The 23,626-nt window shown below is 42.2% G+C and overlaps 1 protein-coding gene across 2 annotated transcripts in view; it reads right to left on the bottom strand.

Moving 5' to 3' along the window:
- Window positions 1-1,255: 1,255 nt before the first annotated feature.
- The window catches only part of nexmifb (neurite extension and migration factor b), a 48,013-nt gene continuing 25,642 nt past the window's right edge, over window positions 1,256-23,626 (bottom strand). Inside the window, exons 2-4 of one of the 2 annotated variants that reach the window (XR_011078092.1) lie at window positions 13,240-13,370; window positions 3,248-8,754; window positions 1,256-2,231 (exon numbers count right to left, since the gene is read on the bottom strand). Coding sequence is in view for 1 of the 2 variants with exons in the window: in XM_068587985.1 (XP_068444086.1) it covers window positions 4,538-8,754; window positions 13,240-13,321 (4,299 nt within the window). In the remaining variant the exon portion in view is untranslated. Of the gene's footprint in view, window positions 8,755-13,239; window positions 13,371-23,626 lie in introns of both variants that reach the window. The other variant, XM_068587985.1, reaches the window with a different exon arrangement.

The raw sequence follows: 23,626 nt of genomic DNA on the forward strand, positions 1-23,626 counted from the left end.
GATAGTGTTTTTTTTTTGTGTAGGACAAAAAATGCTTTTTTTTTGTGTGTGTGTATATATATATATATATATATATATATATATATATATATATATATATATATATATATATATATATATATATATATATATATATATATATCTCAATGGAAAAGTGCAGTTACCAAAATCCTTTTGCATCATTAATGCCTTACTTAGTTGTATTGTAAAGATGAACAACATGGTTTTGTGCGCAAAAACACACAGCGTATTGCCAGAGAAAGTGTTGTTTGTAGCCCACATCATTGTTTTTGCAATATTAACTCACTCAATTCTTAAAAGAAGTGTTTTTGAGGGGTTTTTTTAGCCAGAGGGGAGTACTGAACATCTCAAGTACAATTGATAAATAGGCTGGTCCTGCTATGTCCATCTTGCACTGTAGGTATGTCTACAGCAGGGGTCGGAAACCTTTTTGATATAAATAAACAATCACACAAACAATTGTACTAATGAGCCCATGCAGTGTGAGCATGTACTGACAAAACAACTAGGGTCTCATTTAATAACCAAAGGTGTACCTGATCCATTGCATTAGACATTCTGTCGTATAATTTGCTTGCTGACTTATCGGCTATGGGTGACTAAAGAACAAAAACAATGTTAATACCACCTGACAATTTTGGAGGCATACATCACAGAATCTGTTATGGTCTGAGACAGTATCTCCAGCTCCAATTAAGCATGCCAGAATGAGTTGCAGTGTGGACCGCAGCAGCCGAGCTCAGAGTTATGGATGAGCAGTCACTCTAGCAATGCCTGACCCTTAGTGCTAATTAGATACGACATTAAAATAACATGAACCAAAGCCAGGCTTGTGCAGAAATTAAAATGCCTTGCGTTGAAGAAACTTCCAATATAACAAATTAGGACAGACTAATTGGAGTTATAGCAAGACTTTCATAGTTTGTGGAAACAGAAAAAAATTGAATAAATATTATATATTCTCTCCTATTACTATTATTGTAGTATACCACAAAGATGGGGAGGATATTTGCTGAACAAGCATCTCACTTACACTTCACTGCTGACATCTTAATAAGCTGTTTGTAATATTAAGTGTGTTCACAAAACTGCATGCCATAAGCTTTTGTAATTATTGCTACGAATGGACTGACATTTGTTAGTATGGAGATACTATGTTGATTGTTTATACTGTAGTGACTGGCTACAACATTGAGTGGGCGGTAAAAAACACATCCCAACGCTCTTCAGAAAGCAGCATTCAAAATCTTATTTTAATTTGTATATTTACTCCATAAACATTATTACAAAACTCAGCAAGTTACCAATATTACATTATCACCATACAGGCTTGATCACAAATATTTAAAACCTTTGCAACAGTTACAACAAAACAAAAAAACTAAATAATACTCAAATAATTTACATGAAAATCTATAAAACAGCAAATTGTTCACAAATTATATATATTTTTTTCCAGGTTTTCATTTTTTTCTTTGCTTATTTGTGTTTTGCACAGTAACACAACACTCTCACAACAAGATCATGGTCTTATTACAAAACTCCCAACAAAATGTAAATATTTCTAGTTTTCTGTTGATATTCATATTTTGGTTTTTAAAACCAGAAACTTGTCATTGTATATCCTTTCCACTGCCCATAGAGGCGCATAAAAGGTTACTCACACACACAAATACTTCACAGCACTTTCTAAGAAAAATATACACTTACAAAATATGTTACAAATTGGCACACAAAAAATATACAAGATTTTGTAGTGTCAAGAGTTCATTAAGATTCCTTCTGGTAACAACTCTAGACAGTATATATAAAGCTCGGTAATCTTTTAATGAAAAGAGCAAAAGTAATTCCAATCAATGTTAAAGAATCATGAAGTGAATACATCAAACATAACATTATAATATACATTCATAAAGAGGGTTAGGTACCTAATCTATTTTGCATTTATTTTTTGTTAACGCTGGGAAAAAAATGAAAAAGAAAATGAAAAAAGAAAAGAAAAGAAAATTGTCAGCTTTCTTAGCACCATTAACATGAGGCAGCTCAACAGTGGCACATTTTAAAAACAAAAAGAAGAAAACAATTAAAAGAAATTATGAACTCAGAGAAGTACATTCAATTTGACAATAGGCAGAAATGAGAGAAGGCAGACTAAATGGGCTTGAAGCCCATGTGGAGCTTCCCATCAGCAGCTTGTCTTGGTCCTAACCCTGATACACGGGAGAAAAGAAACAAAGGATCATGGCAGAGAGGAGAGAGGAAAGAGACAGAGAAAGATTGATTATGATTCTTGCCATATGTAAGCAATCAATTACTATCACCTCAAAATTACCATATCCAGTGTGACATGGCCTGTTTTTGAATTAAGTCGTAATTTGTCCGCAGATTTCCATGCAGTCTCATGTAATTACTGCTATGTTTAAAAAAAATGTAATTTAACATTCAAAAGAAAAAGAAAATATAGGCCTATTGTTTGAGTATATATTTATAAAAGATCATTTTGTAACCAGTGAAAGGGCTCTGTAATTCCCTTGAAATACAATTAGTATATAAAATCAAAAGATTTTATAACTGATTAAACATGATTGTATGCTTTATTTTAAGGTGGATTTATTTTTGTGCAGTGAGGCAGTGAATGAGCCCAAAGTAATTAGTATAAATGGCCCAGGAATACACTGGATCAGATAGTACAAATACATTTTCTTTGTCAATTTGTGCCTTTATTTGGCCTTTATTTTCGGGTGACATTATTTCTGCCAAAATATTGACCCATCAAAACTGAAATGACAGTTAAAGACAGAATATAAAAAAAGTACCTTCAACAGAAAGAAGTTAAATTAAGACATTATGTGACAAATGAAACAACAATAATCAGATATCAAATACACCAGTGGTGAAACTTATAAAATATGGCAGTGTTAAGAAACAAATTGCATGAGAATGTTAAGAAAAATTACTGTTTAAATTACCATTCCAGGTAAGATAGAAGTAAGATTCTCACGTGGAGCTAATGCAAAGACATGCTTTCCTTCATTTACAGGATTACTGAATCCATTTGTACTGCTTTCACATTCACATTAAATCTAACTGCAAACATGGTATGTCCATTCATCACTGACACACGTGCATCAGAATCTCGATGAGTTATAAACTGCCTTGAATTTCTTGTACAAAACAGCAATCCAGTGAGGCACAGCCCCAACTGACAAATAATTTCCTTGCTTACCCTCAAACATCTGCACTACACTCTCCTTGGTCCAGAGAAAGGCTCGTTTGAACATCTCTTTTTTTTATCGTCTTCCTCTACAGTAGCCTTCAGAGCAGTAGCCTCTCTTTTGTTGCTTCTCAGTGCCAGGCGATGTTGAGGTAAATTGAATTTGGCAAACAAAGTGGGGGAAACGAGGAGAATTCAGAGTCTTTCTGATTTGGTTTAGTGAGTGGAGGTGTACCACTGCCAGCTGTTGGTGCCTTTCATCAGAGAAGAGAGAAAAGTCCCAAATAAAGAATTCCTGTGGTGGCAAGTCTTTGCAAGGAGTCTCCAACCCGAGCAGCCAATACTCCCATGGATAAAAAAGAGGAACAGCCAATATTCACACATATAAGAGGTCATTTACACAGCATTGTTACTTTTGGCACATTGATTTTAAGATTATAATCATCTTTTTTTTGCAAATATTGCATGTCCCTGTACAACAACATTGACAAAAATACTCTGAGGGTGGAGCTTTTATGAATTTGCAAGGCGTAAAAATGTAAATTTAGTTAACCAGTTCCTCGAAACTCCAGAGGAAAAAGAAAAGCTTGATAAAAAAAAATGGGGAGTCATTCCAACTTTGAAGGGGTGAAAAAAAGACAAAGTTTGATATGTCGTCAATACAAAATGGTCCCATCTTGTGTTTTCAAGATGTCTTGGGCATAAATAGGGCTCATTAATCGTAGGTTTCCTTCTTGAAATGAGCCAGGCAGTGTATGAAGGACAGCAACAACAGGACATCCATATTCTGCATACAAAAACAGATGAGGAGGAGGGGTGCGTAGATGTCACTCAATGCATTTGTGTATATAGCTACATCTTTAGGGAAAAGGGGAATAAATACATAATTCAGGGGAGCTAGTTCTGCTGAGAAAATACAAAAACAAAGTTCCTCAAAAAGGCGACAGAACTGTTTTCAAGGCTTATTCTTTTTTTCAGACAAAAATAAAACAAGAACGACTATAAGAAGAACAAACAAAGCAGAAACAACAAAAGCAAGAAAAATGCAGCCATGGTCGTTTCAAATCTCAATCAAGCTTGACACAATCACTCAATAGGTAGTTTGCAAAGTACAAGAAGTTTTTCATGCAGATATTAATTTCCTCTTCGGGTGGGGGTTAAAAGGAAGTGGGAGTAGTCAGGGGGAACGTAGTACTCATGCAGCTCTGGCATAGCGTCAGTGTAGGTATGCTTGGAGGGGAGGGCTGAGCAGGTAGTGGGGGGAAGTGAGAAGGGGGTGCAACAGCAGCTGATAACAAAATATTACCTCAGTTTCTCAAACGAGGTCATCAGTGCTATGTCCTTATTTGGGTCTCTCTCCGCTCGCTTCCCCTTCAGTGTCTCAATCCGTGGGAACTTTGCACTGGTCTTGTGGCGGTACAGCTTTTTGTGTGCAGGCCCAGGGTTAATAAAGTTGGGTTTATCAAACATGTTACAACCAAGAGCTAGTTGAGGGAATAAAGGGTGAGAGGGGTTGAATTTGGCCTGGTTCTTTCCTCCTTTTCCCCCTGCCTTTCGACCTCTCCCAGCCCCTGTTAGCGCGGCTCCTTTTTTCTTCAGATCAGCCTCTGTGCCTGCCAGGATTTTGAGGGTCTTTAGGTTGAGATTATTGGCCTCAGAGGGCATGCAGGCCTCAGACATGGGATTCCACAGTGGCTCAATGGAGGCCATCATGAACCTTTGGACCTCAGCCATGCCAGAGACAATGTTGGACAGAATATTGGAGGGCTCCTCGAATTCTCTCTGGTCGTCCCCAACCAGGCTATTGCTCTCTGACCAACCGGTGCCAGACCAGTCCCCAGTACTACCACTGTCAGTTAGGCCTGTGCCACAACCACCTGCTTGGTTCTTTGCTGCCTTACCCTCCAACATGGCCTTTATTTTTTTGGTGGAACGTGAGTTCTGTTTGGGGGTCTTTACCTTTTCTGACTTCGGAGCTCTAGGAGCCCGAATTTTCTTAGGGCTCTGTCCTGCGGCTGTCTGTTTGCAATTGCCTTTCCTCTTTGACTTAATGCTTTTTGCACCAGTCAACATCTCACCAGTCTGTTCATCAAATTCATTAACTCCAAGCTCCTTTTTATCTAAACGTAACACATCCTGACTGCTGAAGTTGTGCAGCGGAAACTGTCTATCTTCCACTGTGTATGCATTTGCTGTGTGCTCTTGTTGCTGCATAACTTCACAGTTCCACTTTACCTCCCTGTTGCAGTCCATAGTCATGTCATTCACATCCTGGTATTCACCAGCATTCCCTGCCATCTTCATATCACGCCCCACCACCTGGGGGGACAGGTTGGGGGTCTCGGGAGGGGAGAGCTCTGACAGTGATGAGTGTCTAAACTTGTCGGGGGTGAAGTTGGAGATGTCCAGCAGGTCCGAGGACTCCCTGAGTGGGGTGAGGGCGTCCACACTCTGCTGAATCACCACTTTAGGACTGCAATGAGCTAAGAAGCTGTCTCGGCCCTCCTCCTCACCCTCTCGCTCACAAGACTTGAGGCTGAGGGAGCTGTAATTGCTGGAGGAGGCTGACAGAGAGCCCACTGAGTCATAGCTGATCAGCCTGCCATTGTCTGTGCACAGGGACCCTCTCTGGTATTGCACCTGGCCCTCCACACAAGCAGTCTGACACACTTGCAGATCTGCCCCAGGCTGCAGGCCTGCCTCAGTCAGGTAGCTCTTCTCATAAAGTAGCCTGTCAGCCTCAGGGCTCAGTTGGCTGTAGTTAGACACTGGCAGGCTGTCATTCAGGGGCACAGCAGCTGAGAAGTTGTTGGGTAAAATGGGAGTCTCAGGGGTCTCGGGCCCAAAGCTCTGGCTGTGACTTGCACAGAGCTGTGGGTGCCACATCTGGGGGAAGTTGGGGCAGTTTTGGGGAGACTGCTGAAGCTCTGACTCAGAGGGAGGAGAGAGGACGCAGCTCTGAGCAAGCTGCAAAGAAGAAAACTGTTTCTCCTCTAGGGATAGCCCCAGAGGATACCGCTGCCTAGGGGGCTGCTGGGCGAAATAAGAAATAGTTGCTCCACCGGATGAGTCTGTAGCATCTAACAGGGTCTGCAGGTAGCCCCCCGGGATAACAGGGACGCCTGACTCCACCGCTTCTGATGGGGGAACTTTGTCAGGAGAGCAGCTGGACGACACGAAAGGGAATTTCTCCTCAGATGTGTGAGTGGTCGTAGTATTGTCAGAGAGATGGGGTTTGACTGTAGTTGAGCTAATGCCTGCCTCTTCTAACCCAGCAGCAGGGTCCCCAATCTGTGCCGCAGTGACACAGGCTTCCGTTTCATTTGTCACGCTCCTCCCCTCCTCTCCTTCTGCCTCTTTCATTTTCTTGCTCCTCAGCCTGGCTTCACTTTTGAATTTCCTTATCCTGACTGTTTTATTTCCTCCCAATCTCCGCCCCTCCCTTTCTTCCCTTTCCTGGGAGCGACTTTTGGCTGTGACTGCGTGCGTGATGGAGTTTGTGTCTAATGTGACTGGGAGGCCTGGGGCTGCTATTATTCCCCCTACCGTGGGGGTGGCCTCTTCTTTAGTTACACCTCCCTGGCCCCGATCAGAGAGAGGGGAGCACTGTACTGTCGCTGATTGCTCCACAGCATGAATCCTCTGAACCTTAAGCCTGTTTGCAATCTTGTATTTCCTTTTGGGATGACTAGAATTAAAAGGGCGATGATGGCGTCCGTTTAGATGAAAACCACGTTGTTGTTTATCTCTGGCAGCCAGCTTAAGCTGCTCCTGTCTCTCTCTTTGCTTCTCCTGCCAGAAATCCTTCAGAGGAGCCAGTGTCTCATATTTGCTTACTGTGTCGGTGTTTAAGCTCACAGTAGCATCCACAGGGTCCAACTTGCCCAGTTTTACTGACATGAGTCTCTCTCCTTTAAACCTGTTGATGATGATATATTTAATGACAACTGGCGGTTCTTTGCGACAGGATTTTCGTCGTTTTTTGGGGCACCAGTCTACATCCTCCTCCTCCTTTTGACCAGACGGAGCTTTCTCTTTTTTCTCTGCATTCTTCTCACTCTCAAGCGAGTCAACGTCATATAAGTAATCGTCACTGTATCGAACCTTTCTCTTGGAGCGCAAACCATAGTTGAGGGGGTTGGAGGGACTGAGCAATCTCTTTGAGTGGCCCTTCTTAAGCTTGCCCTCCTGCAGGGTGTCTGAGGAGGAGCCAGTGCAGGAGCTGTCATCACTAAACTCGCCTGACTCCTCTGTGGAATTGAAGTCCATTAGGTAGTTGACTTTGGGAGTTGACATTGGTGAGCCTTGGGAACCATCAAGGGGACTCTTACCACTGCAGTCCCCAGCCTTTCCTTCCTGTCCTGTCTCAAGAATGAGCTCATCAGTTTTGAGCTGAAGCTCCTCAGCACTCCTCCTTAAGACTCCAGCTCCTTCCTCTTTCTTGGCACAGTTGGACAAGACACTAGGGAAGAAGTTAAACTGTGTCTCCTCCTGGAGCACATTTGTCTTTTCCCTCATGTTGTCCTGAAAAGACTCATAGCGAATCTTTAGCGAACAGACATCACTGCTTAAAGTGGAATCATCGTCTTCATCATCAAATAGATTGTCAACATCTTCCTCAGAGAAGAGGTTGACTGACAGTTCATTTTTAGAACAAAGGTCCAGCAGTTCCATCTTACTCTCACTGATGAAGGATTCAAAGTAGCCCCAGTCCTGGCCGGCATTAGCCAGCAGAACCTCCTCTCCGGTCACTTTGTCCAATAACAGTCCCTCATACAAGTTCTTAGCTGTTGCATCGTCTTCTGGGTCATCACAGTCCTCTGTTGTTTTGTTCCCATCTGCTCTCTTACCCTCACCTGGGGCTTTCGGCAGAGGAAAGCTAAGTAGCTGGTCAGAGAGGAGCTGTTCTCCATAGTGACTCACTGCCTCCCCCGCATGGCTCAGGCACTGGATGCTGATGTTGTTGATGTCAGAGAAGTCCTCTCTGCTCACATCGCCTATCCTTACACTTAGCTCAGTCTCTGTGTCAGGGTTGGTGTTAGGGTCATGGGGCGGGTTCTGAATGGAATTAGGGTCAGTGGCATCACGGGTTTCAATGAAGCAGCCAAGGCAGGTGCGGGTAGGCTGAAGAAGACACTCCTCTGTCAAGACGGACACAGTAGCAGGCTCCATCATTGTTGCTGATATAGGGAGGGCAACAGGCAGCAGAAGGGAAGTCTTCTGAGTGTCTCCTGTTGGGCCCCAGGAGCTTAGAGCTGGGGTGGGAAGTGGTGTGGGAGTGTGGTGAAGTTGAGAGCCTACAGTTGGAGCATCATCAGGGGGAGGGCAAGGGGCCGCTGTCAGGCCCAGAGAGGCGTCAGTGCTAAGGGGCAGGGTGAGTGTTGGTGATGTAGACCCGGTCCTCTGGTGTGTCGGGCAGGCTGGCTGTGACGTCTCTGTGGCAGGTGGAGGTGAGGATGGAGGGAGCGCAGCATCAACGATGCCGCAAAGACTCAGATGCCCACTCTGCTCACATACCCCTGCAGGGGAAAAATATATATATTTCAGATCTTTCAACTTTTTCAACTGCATAACATTCTAAGGTTAAATTACATTGTTTTAGTATAGTTATACTGACGTGCTGCTGAAATGCAATTAGTGTCAATCAACCACCTCGAGCTCAGAAGTAATTTTGTGATAGCAGGCTTTTATAATGTTAAAGGCATTATATAATGCATATATAAAACATATAATGTTAAAGGAAACAGATGTAAAAAAATTCCAACCAAAATATGAAAATACATAAAACTTGAGGCAGGTCACATACAAATGGAGTCACCAGACTCATATTAAGTCAACATAGTGGCACAAGGGAAAGTTTGAAAGAACTGCTGAAAATGCAGTTCAACAGAACAAAAGTAGTAATTGTTTTGTGTTAAATTAGGCTTTCATTCATAGACAGAGGGTTGAAAAGGTTACCCCAAAATTATGTTAGCTCAGAAATCACTTACTTTATGGAAATAATACACAATAGTGATACAATGGTATTCATTTACCAACCCAAGAGCAATCAATTAGATAAAATCAGTACAGTCATCTATCATTGCCTCCCCCTCCTTTTAGCGTTTCACCCGCAAGGATGCAAATCCAACTTAACTTACTGCAAAATTGCACAGACAGGCAGCAACAATAGTAGTAATGAATACATTGAAAGTAGGTTTTGGTGATTTTCTACAGTTGGATTGTGACAATGTCCTAATCAGTTGAAGACATCCATCTGATGAGAAACTATCAAAACCCACAGAAGTGGGATTGTAGCAGCAGGCAGATAGCTTTGTTTGCTCTGCATAATTAGATGACAGCAGCGGAGGCAGGTACGTACACATGGGACACGACAGGCCCATATGTTGGAGACTGTATAACCAATATCATCTACACCTGCCTCCCTCTACAATCCCAAGCTGCTCCCTCAAACATATTCTTTAAAATTCTGCCAAAAAGAATTTCATTTGAAAACCATACCAAAGCAATTAATGTGTTCATAGAGGTTAACTAGCAACGTTCCCCAGTTTCGAATGGATGCTTCTTATTATTGATGAATGCTTGAGGGAACGACTGCTTAATAAACAGTATTCAACATGGCTGTATTAGCAGTGAGTTAATCTTTGAACATGGATATAATACAAGAGTGATTTAACAAGGTAATGAAATTTCTGAGCGAAGGTCTCTCTGGGTCTGCGGCCTGCAGACACATTGGAGCAACCAGAACGCATACTAAAAGCATTCAACTGTTAGCATATAACTGTCGTCCGAAGTAAACCTTGAGAGAAATATGTATCTTCTCTCTTCCTTCCGGAGTCAACAAACAGTTCTAGCAACAACTTGAAAAAGGCGGCAGAAGTATCACAGTGAGGCGTTTGCCATCAGTTCCCTTCAATCTGTGAGCAAAAATGACCTCAAAGTAAAATGCATGTTACTGGCACATGTTCTCTGTCGACGACAGATTACGTTGTGAACCACATTCCATTGTATGGCACTTGTTGTAAGCAGAGGTGCAGAAGAGGACAACAATTAAATGTTCTGTCCAGGTGTGGACACAATTCATTCAGATTTATTTAAATTATAAGTAAACAGCACCAGTGCTTGAAGTCTACCAATTCATTTTCCAGCTCATAGATAAGTAATGATTTATTTATATTTGTCTTATCTCTTTAATTAGCCATACAAAGCGACAGAAATAGTGAAATTACAAAAAACAGGAGAAATTAACTTCCCTTCTCCCCTCCATGCTCGCATGAAACCTCAGCTGCCACCTGATATTGCCAAAAGATTGTTCAAAATTGCTGTGAAACATTAAACTCACATTGAAAAATGTGTTTCCTCAGGGTTTATAATGGATTAGCAATCTATCCTATCCAATGTGTGTGTGCATGTGATTGTTTGATGTGTATGTGAGAGAGAGAGTGTGCATGCTTGGATGCATGTGTGTGTGTGTGTGTGTGTGTGTGTGTGTGTGTGTGTGTGTGTGTGTGTGTGTGTGTGTGTGTGTGTGTTTTAATGTGTGTGTGTTTGTGTGCGTGTGTGTATGTGTGTGTGTATGTGTGTGTAGGTTTGTGCGTTTGTATATGCATGCATGCATATTTGTGCATGTGTGTGTGTGTGTGTGTGTGTGTGTGTGTGTGTGTGTGTGTGTGTGTGTGTGTGTGTGTGTGTGTGATAGAGAGAGGGAGAGTGATAGAGTGTGAGTATTGGCTTGGGGGTATAGTGTTATCGAGAGGCCATCTGTCTCCAGCTGGACCATTAGCTCTTCAGCTGTTCAGAATGTGCCACAGATCAGTCAGTCAGACAGGTACACAAATACACACACACACACACACACACGCGCACACACACACACACACACATCGATGACTGTAGATGACAAATCAAGTTTGACATTAGAGGTCAAAGGGGGATCGGCAGCCTCATATTCACTGATACGGTACAACTTAATGTTACTATGTTACTGCATCTGAGCTGGCAAATGTAAATAAGATAAAGATTCAAAACACTCACTGCTGCCAGAATTCAATATAAAGCTCTGCAGAAGGAGCAGCGCATATACTAATAAAAACAAGCTTTCATACCCTCTGAGATAATCCCAACACGGTTGTAGTTTTGTAATTGTGTTATCAGTAGAAGTACTCCTTGAATAAAAACTGAGGCTGGATGTGACACAGCTCATGCAAGCTGGCATGGACATTCACCGCTGAGCATATGGAAGGACCCCGGCTGCTGGCAGGAGGTGGTGATCTTCTGATCTCCAGCCCTGCCAAGCCCAGCCGTGCTAGACAGCCCGACCACCGCCAAACTAGACCAGACCAGACCGGACCAGTTAGCACCCAGAGTCTCGCCTCTCTTTCTAGCCATGATATTTAGAGTTTACTGCACCTGAGGTAAGCCCAGGCTGTTCTGTGCCAGGCGGCTCTGCGGGGAGACAAGCCCATGCCGATGGACATGGTCATGGGCAAGGTTGGAAAGTTGGCATCTGTGCCTCATCTATTACTGTTTCAGATGCCACACATGCACACACAGCCACATATTTTCTCTTTCCACTTACAATCCACCTTCAGCCCCTTTTTAAACAGGATAAAAACATGAAATACAAGAATATATGACAACTTCCCATCCCTGATATTACCTTGAATCAAAGTCAGACCTTCATTTCATGTTGCCAAAGGAATACAAAAGCTAAAATATCAAAATATGAAGTGCGATGCAAATTAAAACAGCTGACATGGCCTTTTCTTCCTTTTAATGGCTTTTGGAAATCATTCCTCACTGCCATCCACCCTTTTCTGTCCTCTTCCTTCTCCCTTTTTGGCTCGCTATCTATAGTCTAACTCCCGTCTCCTTATCCCTGCTATATGGAGGCTTTTACATTTGTAAAATGCCGAGCTAGCCGTTCTGCAGCTCAGCCACCCGGGGCGTTCACTCATCCGAGCTTGTAGACCAGCCACAGAAGCCGCTTGCTACCTATGGCTCCATCTTCACTATATGACACTTTGTGAATGGTGGGGGGAAATCAATCCAGCCAGTACAGGATGCTCATAATAAGTGGTGAGTAACTGCAGCATGATTCACTGCCATCCTCCTCAGAGAGTTGCCCTATTCCTGCTCAATGGGCGCTTTCACTCTTTCTTCTCCCGCTCTTTTTCTACACTCATTCTCCATCCTCTTTTCCCTCTGAAGGAACAGAACATAGTGATGGGGATAATCTGTGTGATTCTCACAGTGGGGACCGGTCAGTCACCATTAAGCCTGACCAGAGCTGAAACACTGAAATAAACCTCATCTAAGGATCAGTGCTGCTTGGTAGAGGTACACTTTAGGGGTTGTAGGTAGTGCCTGAATTAGTCTTGGAAAATGCACATCGCATCCGCTTACATTTTAGAACACAGAAAGAGCTACAGTACTGGTTAACTTGAATTAGGTTTTAGATCAAGAGCTTGTATCAATGGAAATATTAATATAATGCATGGTTTATGTTGAAATGAGAAATCACACAATAAGAGAAGGTATGACCTACATACAATATTAAATCAGAATTAACACACTCTTTTAGCAATGCTAGTGAAAGTGTATAAATGGGAAGAATGGATAATTGGACCCACTTTCACATTTGCACCTTTTTTATGAGAAAGGATAGATGTCATTTTTCTGAGTTGGGGAAGCATCAAGAGAGAGGATTATCAATAGCTTAAAAAGCTTCATTTAATGTTTCTTTTCCACTTTTCATTGAAAGAAAGACAGGATGTGCACCCCCATCTTGTCAAATAGCTTAAAACTGAGTGTGACAAGCTAATTCAATGGTTTTTGGAAACACTAATTGTCTCTTGTTATTAAGCTTTCATTTATTTAAAAAAAATGCTTGATTATTTTCAGAAATATCAAACATGCAAAATTCCCATGTCTATGCACATTCTCTAAGTTAACAAGTTAGATATCATGTTAACAAGCTACAAACGAAAGACAAAAGTTTTCACCTGTGTTCTCCACTACATTTGCATTGTCTGGTTCTGAAGTCTTCACGATCAATGTGAGACTGCTGTCTGTTAACACATCCATCAATACGGCTCAACGCTTCACCTCCTACGCATCTTTTTGACTGTTCCACCTGTTGAAAGAGAAAGCCAAAGAGAAACAGAGAAGAAAGAGAGAAACAGAAAGAGAAGTGAGTGCGAGGGGATCGATGACAGGTGACTGCCATGTGTCTAATTCAGAATAACATGAACAGGATTACATTAGATTTCATTACCACAAAGGCAGACGAACATGTAGTGAAGAGAAAGCCTCAAACATGATCGAGACATCAAAGAGTCCCTCGGGGCACCAAACAATCACTCGTTTCTTCTCCATATCACAGATTCGTATAAGATCAATTTAAACTTTATCAACCAAGAAAGTACACAAAGACTCACAGATGAGATCACTATGGCAACTGTTTGCCATACTATCCTATTTTAAGCATCACTTAACATTTATAGCAGAGTCGTTAACCTATGCAGACCGTACATACGCAGCTCTGAGCATATTTGTTTATTCTAATTAGCTGACTCCCTCCCTTCTGTGTGCCTCTGCATCACGAAGAAACCGCGGCGCAGAGAAGACAGATTAAAAAGATGTAACACTGGCTATACTTTTTACTGTAGCAAGTGATGGTGGGGAAAGTGGGGGTGGGGATGATTGAGCGCATGTGTAGCAGGACGCAGTGCAGTGGGTACAATGTGAACCACAACAATATGTCAGGTAGGTAGAGAGAGAAGATGGGGAAGTTTCTCTGCCTTCTAAACATTGGGTGGGAGGCAGAAGAAAAAGCATATTAACCTTGTGTGATTCCTGAAAGAATAATGATAATACAACAGACTCTGGGCTAGTAAATGATGAACATTTGATGTTGTGGGCTCCTGACTGTTTATATTGTTTTCTTTTTTTTTGTCCTTCTCTGGAGGAGCGGTGCTGCAGGATGACAAATGAGCCAGGGGAGGGGATCTAATAACATGATCTCCTTGTGGTGTGAAAACTGTGGCTGGGAGATTAAGACAGACGGCAGACAATAAGACAAAGGTAGTGTGCAGCTGACTACAAACAAGTATCATCTCTTTCAACCTATTGCTTCTAAATGTCATTAGTTGTTCACTGACCTGAGTGGGGAGAGCTACCTGAAGGGAACCCCTGCTTCAGTTTACAGTTGCATAGATACACACCGGCTCAGTGGGTAATTACCTCATGAGCCATCACAGCTGCTCATGTGTGCAGCAGGTACAAGAACCCCGCAGGTAGACCCAGCTAGAACCCGTTCTTCTCTTCATAGAGAGCCGCTATTACGCCTAAAGCAAGGCTTATGCTCACATGGCATTTACAGAGATGTTTTTGAGGTCATCTTGTATCAACTCAGCAAACTATTAAATTAAACATCTTGCAACAGATACATTCCCTTCAACAAAGCATAAATTGGAATTGGATATCCCCTCCTGAACTGGCTGACCCAGATGAGCTAAGCCCCGATTTATCAATGCAACAATCCACACACTCAGAAAAGGGGACGTTACAGCAGCACCCTATTAGAAATAGGCTGCAGCCACCGAGCAGTGTGCCTCCAGAGTGACTGTGACACAACACACAGCTGGGATGCTGGTAAGGCTACAGAGGTCCTGCCAGAGCTCAGCGCCTACAGCTGCTTGTGGATGTGTAGTGGGGTCTCTGCATGTGTGTGTGTGTGTGTGTGTGTGTCTATGCCCAATTGCATGTGTGTTAGATAAAGCCCCAAGGCTGAGGATCCACAGCATCAGCATCCACTGGAAGAGGCTGCACATACAATCACATGAAGTGAGTGAGAGAGTAGAGAGCAAAGAGAACACGGGAGCTGGGCATTTCACAACACTCCCAACACCCTCCTGCCAGCCGGCTCCGATGCCTCAAATGTGTTTATTTTCCACATTATTCATTTTTCTCCTGTGTGCTCCCCGCCATCCCTCCCTTTACCATCTCCACCACTCTGTCAAGACCTGACGAGAGGCCATTTCAATAATGAAGATGGACTAACTGCAATAGAGAGTGCACATAAATTGGAGCTACAGCCAACAAGCATGTCCAATTTGCCAAGCGGTTAAGCCTGATGTCTGGGTGCAGCTTTAAGAGAGCGCCGCGGCTGCCGTCAACAGGTTTGTGCAGACCTGATTCATCCATCCACATCATTAATACTTCACAGAGGGCACCATCATTTAACTCTGCAGCTGGAAACCACTCTTTAAACATCACACATTAGGGCACGTAATCACTGAGCACTCATTTCTGGAGCATTCAGCAGGTGTAGGAAAATGGCTAGCACGTCTGACCCCTCCATTGTTCATTGCATGTGCGCCCGGTTCTTTGCACAATGACAAACAGAAATAGAGACAAAGAGCAGAGAGTGGGAAAAGTCAAACCGAATGATTAGGATTTGATTCATCCTTTTAAGCTCTCCTCCACCTCCTCCACACATCATGTGTTAATGTGCAAGCTGGATAACAAGATAAGAACATGTTTACTCGCTCTATATGGAACTTATCAGTGCCACAATCTAATTCCTGCAAGCCTCTTCCCGGATCCCCGTTTCACTGCATTTCTTCTTGATTCGATTGCGTTTCTCTCCACTGAAGCGGCATCAAGAGGCATGGCTGTGGGATCGTGTATAATTTCCAAACATACGAAGCTAGGTCCCACAGCAGTAGTATTCATAGGTACAAAAAGCCCATTGTGTCAACAGAGGGAAGGAGTTAGAGGTCAGGGAATAGATCCCCAACAGAGAAGCTCTCAAAGAGGGCATAGCGCCACAGGAAACACTGATCCAAGCAGACAGTGCTGAAATGGCGACTCCTCTTTTCAGCACAGGTGTACAGTTTCAGAGCAGGCTTCGCCGGCTGGCGGCAGACAAACTGAGAAGCCTGCCTCACGAGCCACTTGCAAGTTAGAGAAACACAAATACAATACAGGCACAGCTACAAAGAAATACTAAATAATAGAATTAGCTGTTTTGAACTTGTCTCTCAATTTGAAGGCCAGAGTTTCTAATATTGAAAAGAAAACCTTCACTCAGAACGACATAGAGGTTCTGAGCACCTTTCATGTCCTGTACGTGCTTTACCTTACTAGGTGTGACTAAACATATTAAGACACAACAGGATCAATTCATGATTAGACCTTATTGACTAGGGTGCTGGATCTTTAATGTAGCTGATAAAAAATGAAAGACGAGGACAGCGCTCCAATTTTACATTTTAATACTGCCAGATGAACGTTTCGGGCAAGACGCCCTTCTTTGGGGTTTATTCTGGCAATAAATCATATACACAAGCAGGGTTAATTATAGGTGACCGCAACCAGCACAACAAATACATCCAAACAGAGGGGAGCACAACTTTTCCCGGCACATAGTCACACGATGTAGGATACTCAAATAAAAAAATAATAAAAATAAAACAACACAAACGATACTCACTTCAAAAGAAAATGAATTATCCTCCTTCATCCCATTAGGAATTAATTGAAATTGTATTGTATTGTCAAGAGGGCAAACCTTATCCAACACACAGATACTGTGCATAAGATCAAGGGAAGTGCTCTGATTGAGGGACAACATGCAAACGCCTCCATCTTTGCCAATTCTTGCCATTTTCTTAATGTTTACTTGTTGTCCCGCCACTGTCTGTCTCTATGAATGTCCCTTCTTTGTTGAAGAAGAAGCAGTAGCTCTCCATCTCTCTTCCTTTCTCTCTTCTATCTTACATACAACAGGTCAACAGGCCTCCTCCCAGCCGATATGTCAGCGCTCTCCTCTTCTAAGGGCACTGACACGCAGAGGCAACCTCAAAGACGCAACGCTGTCAATGGCCGACGGATGAAACGCTTTGCATCACCTCGCGTTTGTTAAATGTTGCACTTGAACACAACGCACAGGCCACAGCCGACTGACCGCCAGCCAACACATTAACATGTGCTGTGCCTGCAATAACTAATGAGTTCTGAGTGTTTAGAATTAGAACTGGTTGACCAAAATCAATGGCAGAATAATAAGAGTTTTTTTCAGTGTCAATATAATGTATATACCATTAAGGCACACATTGGAATTACACAAAATAGTTAGACAGATGTTAACTTCAATTCAAACTTGTAATACAACTTGTACACCTGTTGTTTTAGCCATTTAAGCTGTACACAAAGAACTGACTTAATATGGTGAACTTGTGAGCAAACAATTGTGAGCTGACATGGTGAGACATATTTTGGTCCATTATTCACTTCTTTTTTCCTTTACTTTGTTTGGAAGTGAGCAGGTCTATTAGAGCTTTTCTGCTGTGAGAGCAAAGTAAAGTGGTGAACCACCAAAACAATTATTTATCGGCACTGTAAAGCATAATATTAGGCTAATGCTTTTCTGTTGGTTAATAGCTGCAAGTGAAACTTTTCACAATACATACAGTCATTCTATTAAATGTTAATAAAATATATTGATTCATTTTTTTCAGGATTTATAATTATTAATTCATCATGTATAATCGTCATAATCATATTTTTGTATTGGATTTTGAAAATGTATGCCTAATGTGCTGCAGCATAAGACACATCTCAATCAATTTTCCAAAAGAAATAACTCATTGTATCTGTATATCTTGATTCAGTGGTGCATTACATGCGTCTGCCACAGTGTGTCTTCTCCGTCAGCTGTTTGATTCTGTATTTGATCAAATATGCTCACCTAAAATCCCTGACATGGCCGTGGTGATGGCAGAGATATGGTATCCGCTTGAGATAATCATCGCCAATCACACGCCGCTGAAGAGCCCAAGAAGCATCTGATAGGTAGAGATTGACTGAATCAGGTTTATAAAGCTGGATCTTTATCAGCACAGCAAAACCTGCAGAGACAGATCTGGACAACTGTAACCACTGTTCCCCCGATGGCTCAGTCTGCCTCACAATAAAGGCGCAGGCCTCTACTTGTATGTCAGAATTCAGCTTTTTCTCAGGAGACTGTTCAGTCAATTAGTATTTTCTTCTTAATGAGATCATGCTTCTGCTTGGATACATATAAGACACTTCTGGCAGGCTTTAATCCTAGCCCAGTAGGTGGCTTTAGAGATGAGTGGATTCTAACTCTTTCTTCTGCATTCACTTATCTTTTAGTTTATACTTGCTGAATTTTGCTCAATTTAATAAAAATAGTTCACTTATGTTTCAGTCAAGTTGTGGGTTGCTGTTTTTCTTTCGATAAACGTCTGTTAAGTCACTATACAACACAACACAGTGGTGATTGAGCCTACGGCCCACTAATGAAAGTATTGCGATATGTATAGACAGTATTTACAAACTGGGTATCTATAGAGATCATTTTCTCGGAAAGAAATACTGTATAAGAAAATGGTATGCATACAATTCTGAAGATCTTGTATCAACAAAACTGATTGCTGAACTCCAAGCACAATCTCATTGTATTATTCTTCTCCATTCTTTAAAATTACAAATGAACCAGAACTGATAACAACCACACCATCTCCATGACAACTGAGCAGCTCCATCACAGAGGAAGGTTGTGAGATGTGGAAACAAGAAAGTTGGACCTTGTGTTGAGATTTTCTTTTTTGTCACACTGCTATTTCCAAGGTCAACAATCAACCTTCAGCCTTAAGGAGCCTCTCGTCCATGTGGAACTAAGAGCTACAAGTGCCAGCATGCACGGTCTATGAGGCTTCAATCCACCGCGAGCAGACTGAATGTCCGTACATTTGGTAAAGGTTTAAGTAGGGATGCGCTGATCAGACTTTTTCAATCTCGATACCAATACCTGAGCTTCAGGTATCTCCAGTTTTAGCCTATATGCCTATTAGCCTGTAAGTAATAGCCTATATTGAATGCATTATTTTGATTATTAATTGATGGGCCTCTGTAGACAAAACTAGATGAATAAATATATAAATAAAACCCAAGCAAATGTTTATCTGTGAGCAGCGGAGTGACTGCTACTGCCCAACTGGACGTTGGCTTGTTAGCCTGTATGTAGCTAACTGCATGTCAGGTTCCACGAGAAATAACCTTTTAAGGACATAGTGCTTTGCTGCAACTAGTAATTAAGTACTTATTGTTTCTTCACAACATTAGCCACAAAGATCAACTCTTGTCAAGAGGTGGACACAAAATCATGGACACCTGTAAAATATGATTCCATGCAAAACTGATATCAAGAGAACATTTTACCTTTGCAATAAATATACTGATTCATTTGTTTTTAACCCAGTCGGTGGATTACACAGTAACACCGTAGACAAAATACAGTAACATTAACACCTAGTTCTTGAATTGTATTGTATTACATTGCAAGCTGTTAATTACTGTGGCTTTACAACTATTTCCTGAAACTGCATTATATGTTTCAAGTGTATTTCAGACATGTTCATGTTCATGCCAGCTATTGTAATTTAATGGAGGAAAGTAATTACAGGCTCATCAAATTGAGACACTGTAAAGAGAAAATTAATTTCAAATGATTGAAGTTATTTTTAAAACAGCACATATATTTTCATATATATATTTCTATATGTAATTAATGAAAAGGTAGATAATGAAGATGTTACACCTAGGTGTTTGTACATTGCTCTTCGTTAGTAAGTATTTATTGTCATTGGAAATGTAGACACAGCAGAACGTGATGGTAGATACAAGTATTGTTAAATTAGTAATTTTCAAAGTTGTACTTATACATACAGACATAATAATTGATGAATAAAGGAAAAAACACATATGCTATATAACTTGTAAATCCTTTCATATTAGCCGATTAATGGACTGTTTATCTTTTGCACAGCCTGAGCTCTTCAGCAGCAAGAAGTGGAGGACAGAGAGAGATTAGGACAAGAGAGAAAAAAGCAGAGGGAAGGTCAAGAGTGAGGAGAAAAACAACCGATTACAAGACATCACTGCATGCCACCAGAGACGGCTGCTGCATGTGTTTACAATGCTGCAGCGTCCGTACAGATGAGAAGTCAAAACAAGGCTCCTGCTAAAAACCCCAAAAAGTGATGGAGTCTAAATGGGGATGGGGCCCCTCTGGTGAATGACAGAGAGAAGAATGGCAATAAGGCAGGTAGTAGGCAAGGTGTTAAAAGTTGATTAGGTTGCTAAAGGTCACTTTGTCAAGCCTCATCAGCTGTCCCAATGGGGCACAAGAAGCAGCACAGGGCTGCAGCACTGCTGCTAATGAGACAGAAGCAATGTCGTCCTATGGATGTGTCCTGCTCCCATGTACAGCAATGTTCTGATGGTACATGCATGCCAGTACCCAGTTAATGTGATGAAGATAACGAAAAACGTCTTGACTAACCTGGGGTTAATGTAACAAGCCCCGCACAAGAACACACAGTGCAGAAGAAGAGTTGGTAAGGCATGTGACGCTAAATTATTTGATTTCAGGAATTGGGAATGCAGTGAGGTTTAAACATGCATAAGAACATACACACACACATGCACACACAAACACACACACACACACACACACACAGGTTTACACGCCATAAACTTTTACATTACAGATTAATTTGTTCATTTGAGCAAATCTATGTTTGGTCCACCCACTGCTCTTGAAGGGTCAGTCTTATGAAACGATTGCGTATTTAATGAGGCTCTGCAAACAAGTTTACACACATGCACACACACACACACACACACATTCCCATACGCTCTCATTACGTACACAGTCCATGTTCCCACTCAGTACAGCTAAAAACATGCTGATGTATGAGTAACTGCTGATAAATACAGAAGATGCATCCACCCCCCAGAAACACAGAGCCCAAACTACCAATCAGGACCAGACCTTTGAACTCCTGACTGACACAGACACACTTGCATGCATCAACTCATCTTTATTGCAACAGAGAAAAAAGGTCAGCCATCAGAGACGCAATTATCATGTTTCCAACAGGTGCATTTATTAGAGCTACGCTTTGTTTGCTTTTCTGAATCTAAATCAGGCTGGGGGCCATTACGCTGCAGTGCTCAGTGCTAATACAGCAACATAATGTCCTGCAGGTTTACATGCCTGCAGAGGCACTTTGTCAATGCCTGTTTCTACTACAACAATGGCAGTCAGACACATTATGGGTTGAAGTGATCAATATTTTTTATTACCACCACTTTGTTCTACCTCTTGCACATAAGCTCCACAATAATTGACATTTATGCAATTTTCAGGGCCAATGCCTTTCTTCTTTTCACAATGGAGAATGTGTGTGCGTGTGTGCATGCTCGTCTGATTGTATGCTCTTATGTGCTTATCTGTGTGTGCTTGTATTCAATATTGTGTGTATGCCGTGCACGTCTGTTCATGTAAGAACTAAATATAAAGTCCTTCATAATGAGAAGCCCATGAAGGTGAGACTGGATCACAGGGAAAGGGCATCAGAACAAGAAGTGATGATGGTCGCTATGGTGCTGGCCTCCATGATAGCCAATCACAGCTCAGAAAGAAGAAAAAGAAAAGCACAGCACATGTAGCAACACAGAACCACGCTGTACCTATTTTAATTCAACCTCGACAAGAACAGACCTGCTTTAACACCAGAGATGATGGAAGAAAGCAAAATCACACTCAATATCAGTGTTAACTACAACGGCCATCAATTGCTAATCAATAAAGCGGTACACCTCTGGGAGACGTGTTCCATTAGGTCTGCAGGTCAATGTGTTTGCCAGCAGATAGCACTAGTTTATTTTCCCCAATGCTTGTCCCCAATCTGATTCCCCACTCGGCGCCATTTATGTGTACCCGTGGTCAACCCCGGAGTCCTATCAGTCAGTGTCTCTTGGAAGGCAGAGGATGAGCACATACGACCGCTGACCTCTTGTCCAGGATGACCCTATCTTAATTAGGTGTGTGTGTGTGTGTTTACCAAACATCTGCTCCACTTGTACCATTACTCTACCGTCAGAGAAATAGAATCACATTCATAACACAGACACAAGCAATATCACTGAGTTATGACGCAGAGATGGATTAAATATTGAGTGAGATTACTGACAGAAAACTGCAGCCAAATTTCAACCTCCCAACATGTTATTGTCTGGTTTAACTAAACTGTGAAAATGTTGGTTTTATACATCAGTGGTCATTTGTCCTTTGGTTGATATTCATGTTTTTTTTCAGTGGCAAGCTCTTTTGTCACTATCACTACATCACTACACAGGCTGACAAAACAGACTGTGAGAACATGCACGTAACACAAGAGCTAGTAATTAATGAAATGACCTCCGAATGCTGCACCTATAGCAGCCCTTTCTCATCACAGCCACAGCCACACACACACACACACACACACACACACACACTCACACACACTAGAATAGAATGCTAGTCTGTAGCTGCTGGAACCTGCCAATTATTCTGTACTTTACTGGACCCTCGCTGCATCGGAGGTGTGATTGGAATAACAACCATCCTCCACGCAATTCTCCATTCCCCGTAGGGCAGCACTGAAACAGCAGGGAAAGACGAGATGGTAGCGGCGATGAGGAAGAGGATGTGTACGAGACAGAGGAAGGGGAGAGGAAGCGCAAACAAAAAGCCAAGGATTACATGAGGAAGGAGAGGAGGGAGAGGAGGGGGCTCTGTGGCAACATGCAGAGGCAGTGTGAGAGTGAGTGCTGTCTGAGTGACACTCACTCTCATATCCCCCCCTCTGGGGAAATAACCCCCTTAATCCAGCATGCTCTTTCAGATAGACAAGATCACCCTTCTTCTCCCAGCAAGGATATGAAACGCTCCCCCTTGTGATTCAAATACCAGGGAAGAGGGCTGGAAATCGAATAGACAGCAATGTGACGTGGCGCAGCGAGAGAAAGACATCAATGCCCCCGTCTCCTCCTCTCCAGCAGCTGACTCGCTTCCATGGAAGGAGGCTCAAAGTCATTGGTTAACACTGGAGGAAGTTGCCTGCCATTGGCTCATTTGTTGGGAGGTGGCATAACATTGGCAGTAAGAGGCATCCTTTTACTTTAAACACTTGCTTTTTATAGGACAAGGGAACCATGTTTTTGTTACAATATTCTGAACAGGTTTTCTTTTTTTTTTTAAATCTAAAATAACTGGCCTAAATTCGCAGCTTGATTTCTGAAAATCATCTACTATATCCTGCCTGCTGTTTTTAACGCCAAGCCCCTCTTAGTAATATCCTTTTTAATAAGGACACACAATGTGACAAACACTCGGAGACAGAGTTAATTAACAGTACATAGCACTGGACGGACCACGGAATCAATAAAGTAAAGGCGTGCCCGGTCGCAGCAGGCCGAGCGGCAGGACCCGCCAACAACGCAGCCTTTCAGTGTAAACCGAGGGAGGTC

This window comes from Clinocottus analis, unplaced genomic scaffold, assembly GCF_023055335.1.
Source record: "Clinocottus analis isolate CAN_PGR_092001 unplaced genomic scaffold, fCliAna1.0.p SCAF_10, whole genome shotgun sequence".
Classification (NCBI taxonomy): Eukaryota; Metazoa; Chordata; class Actinopteri; order Perciformes; family Cottidae; genus Clinocottus; species Clinocottus analis.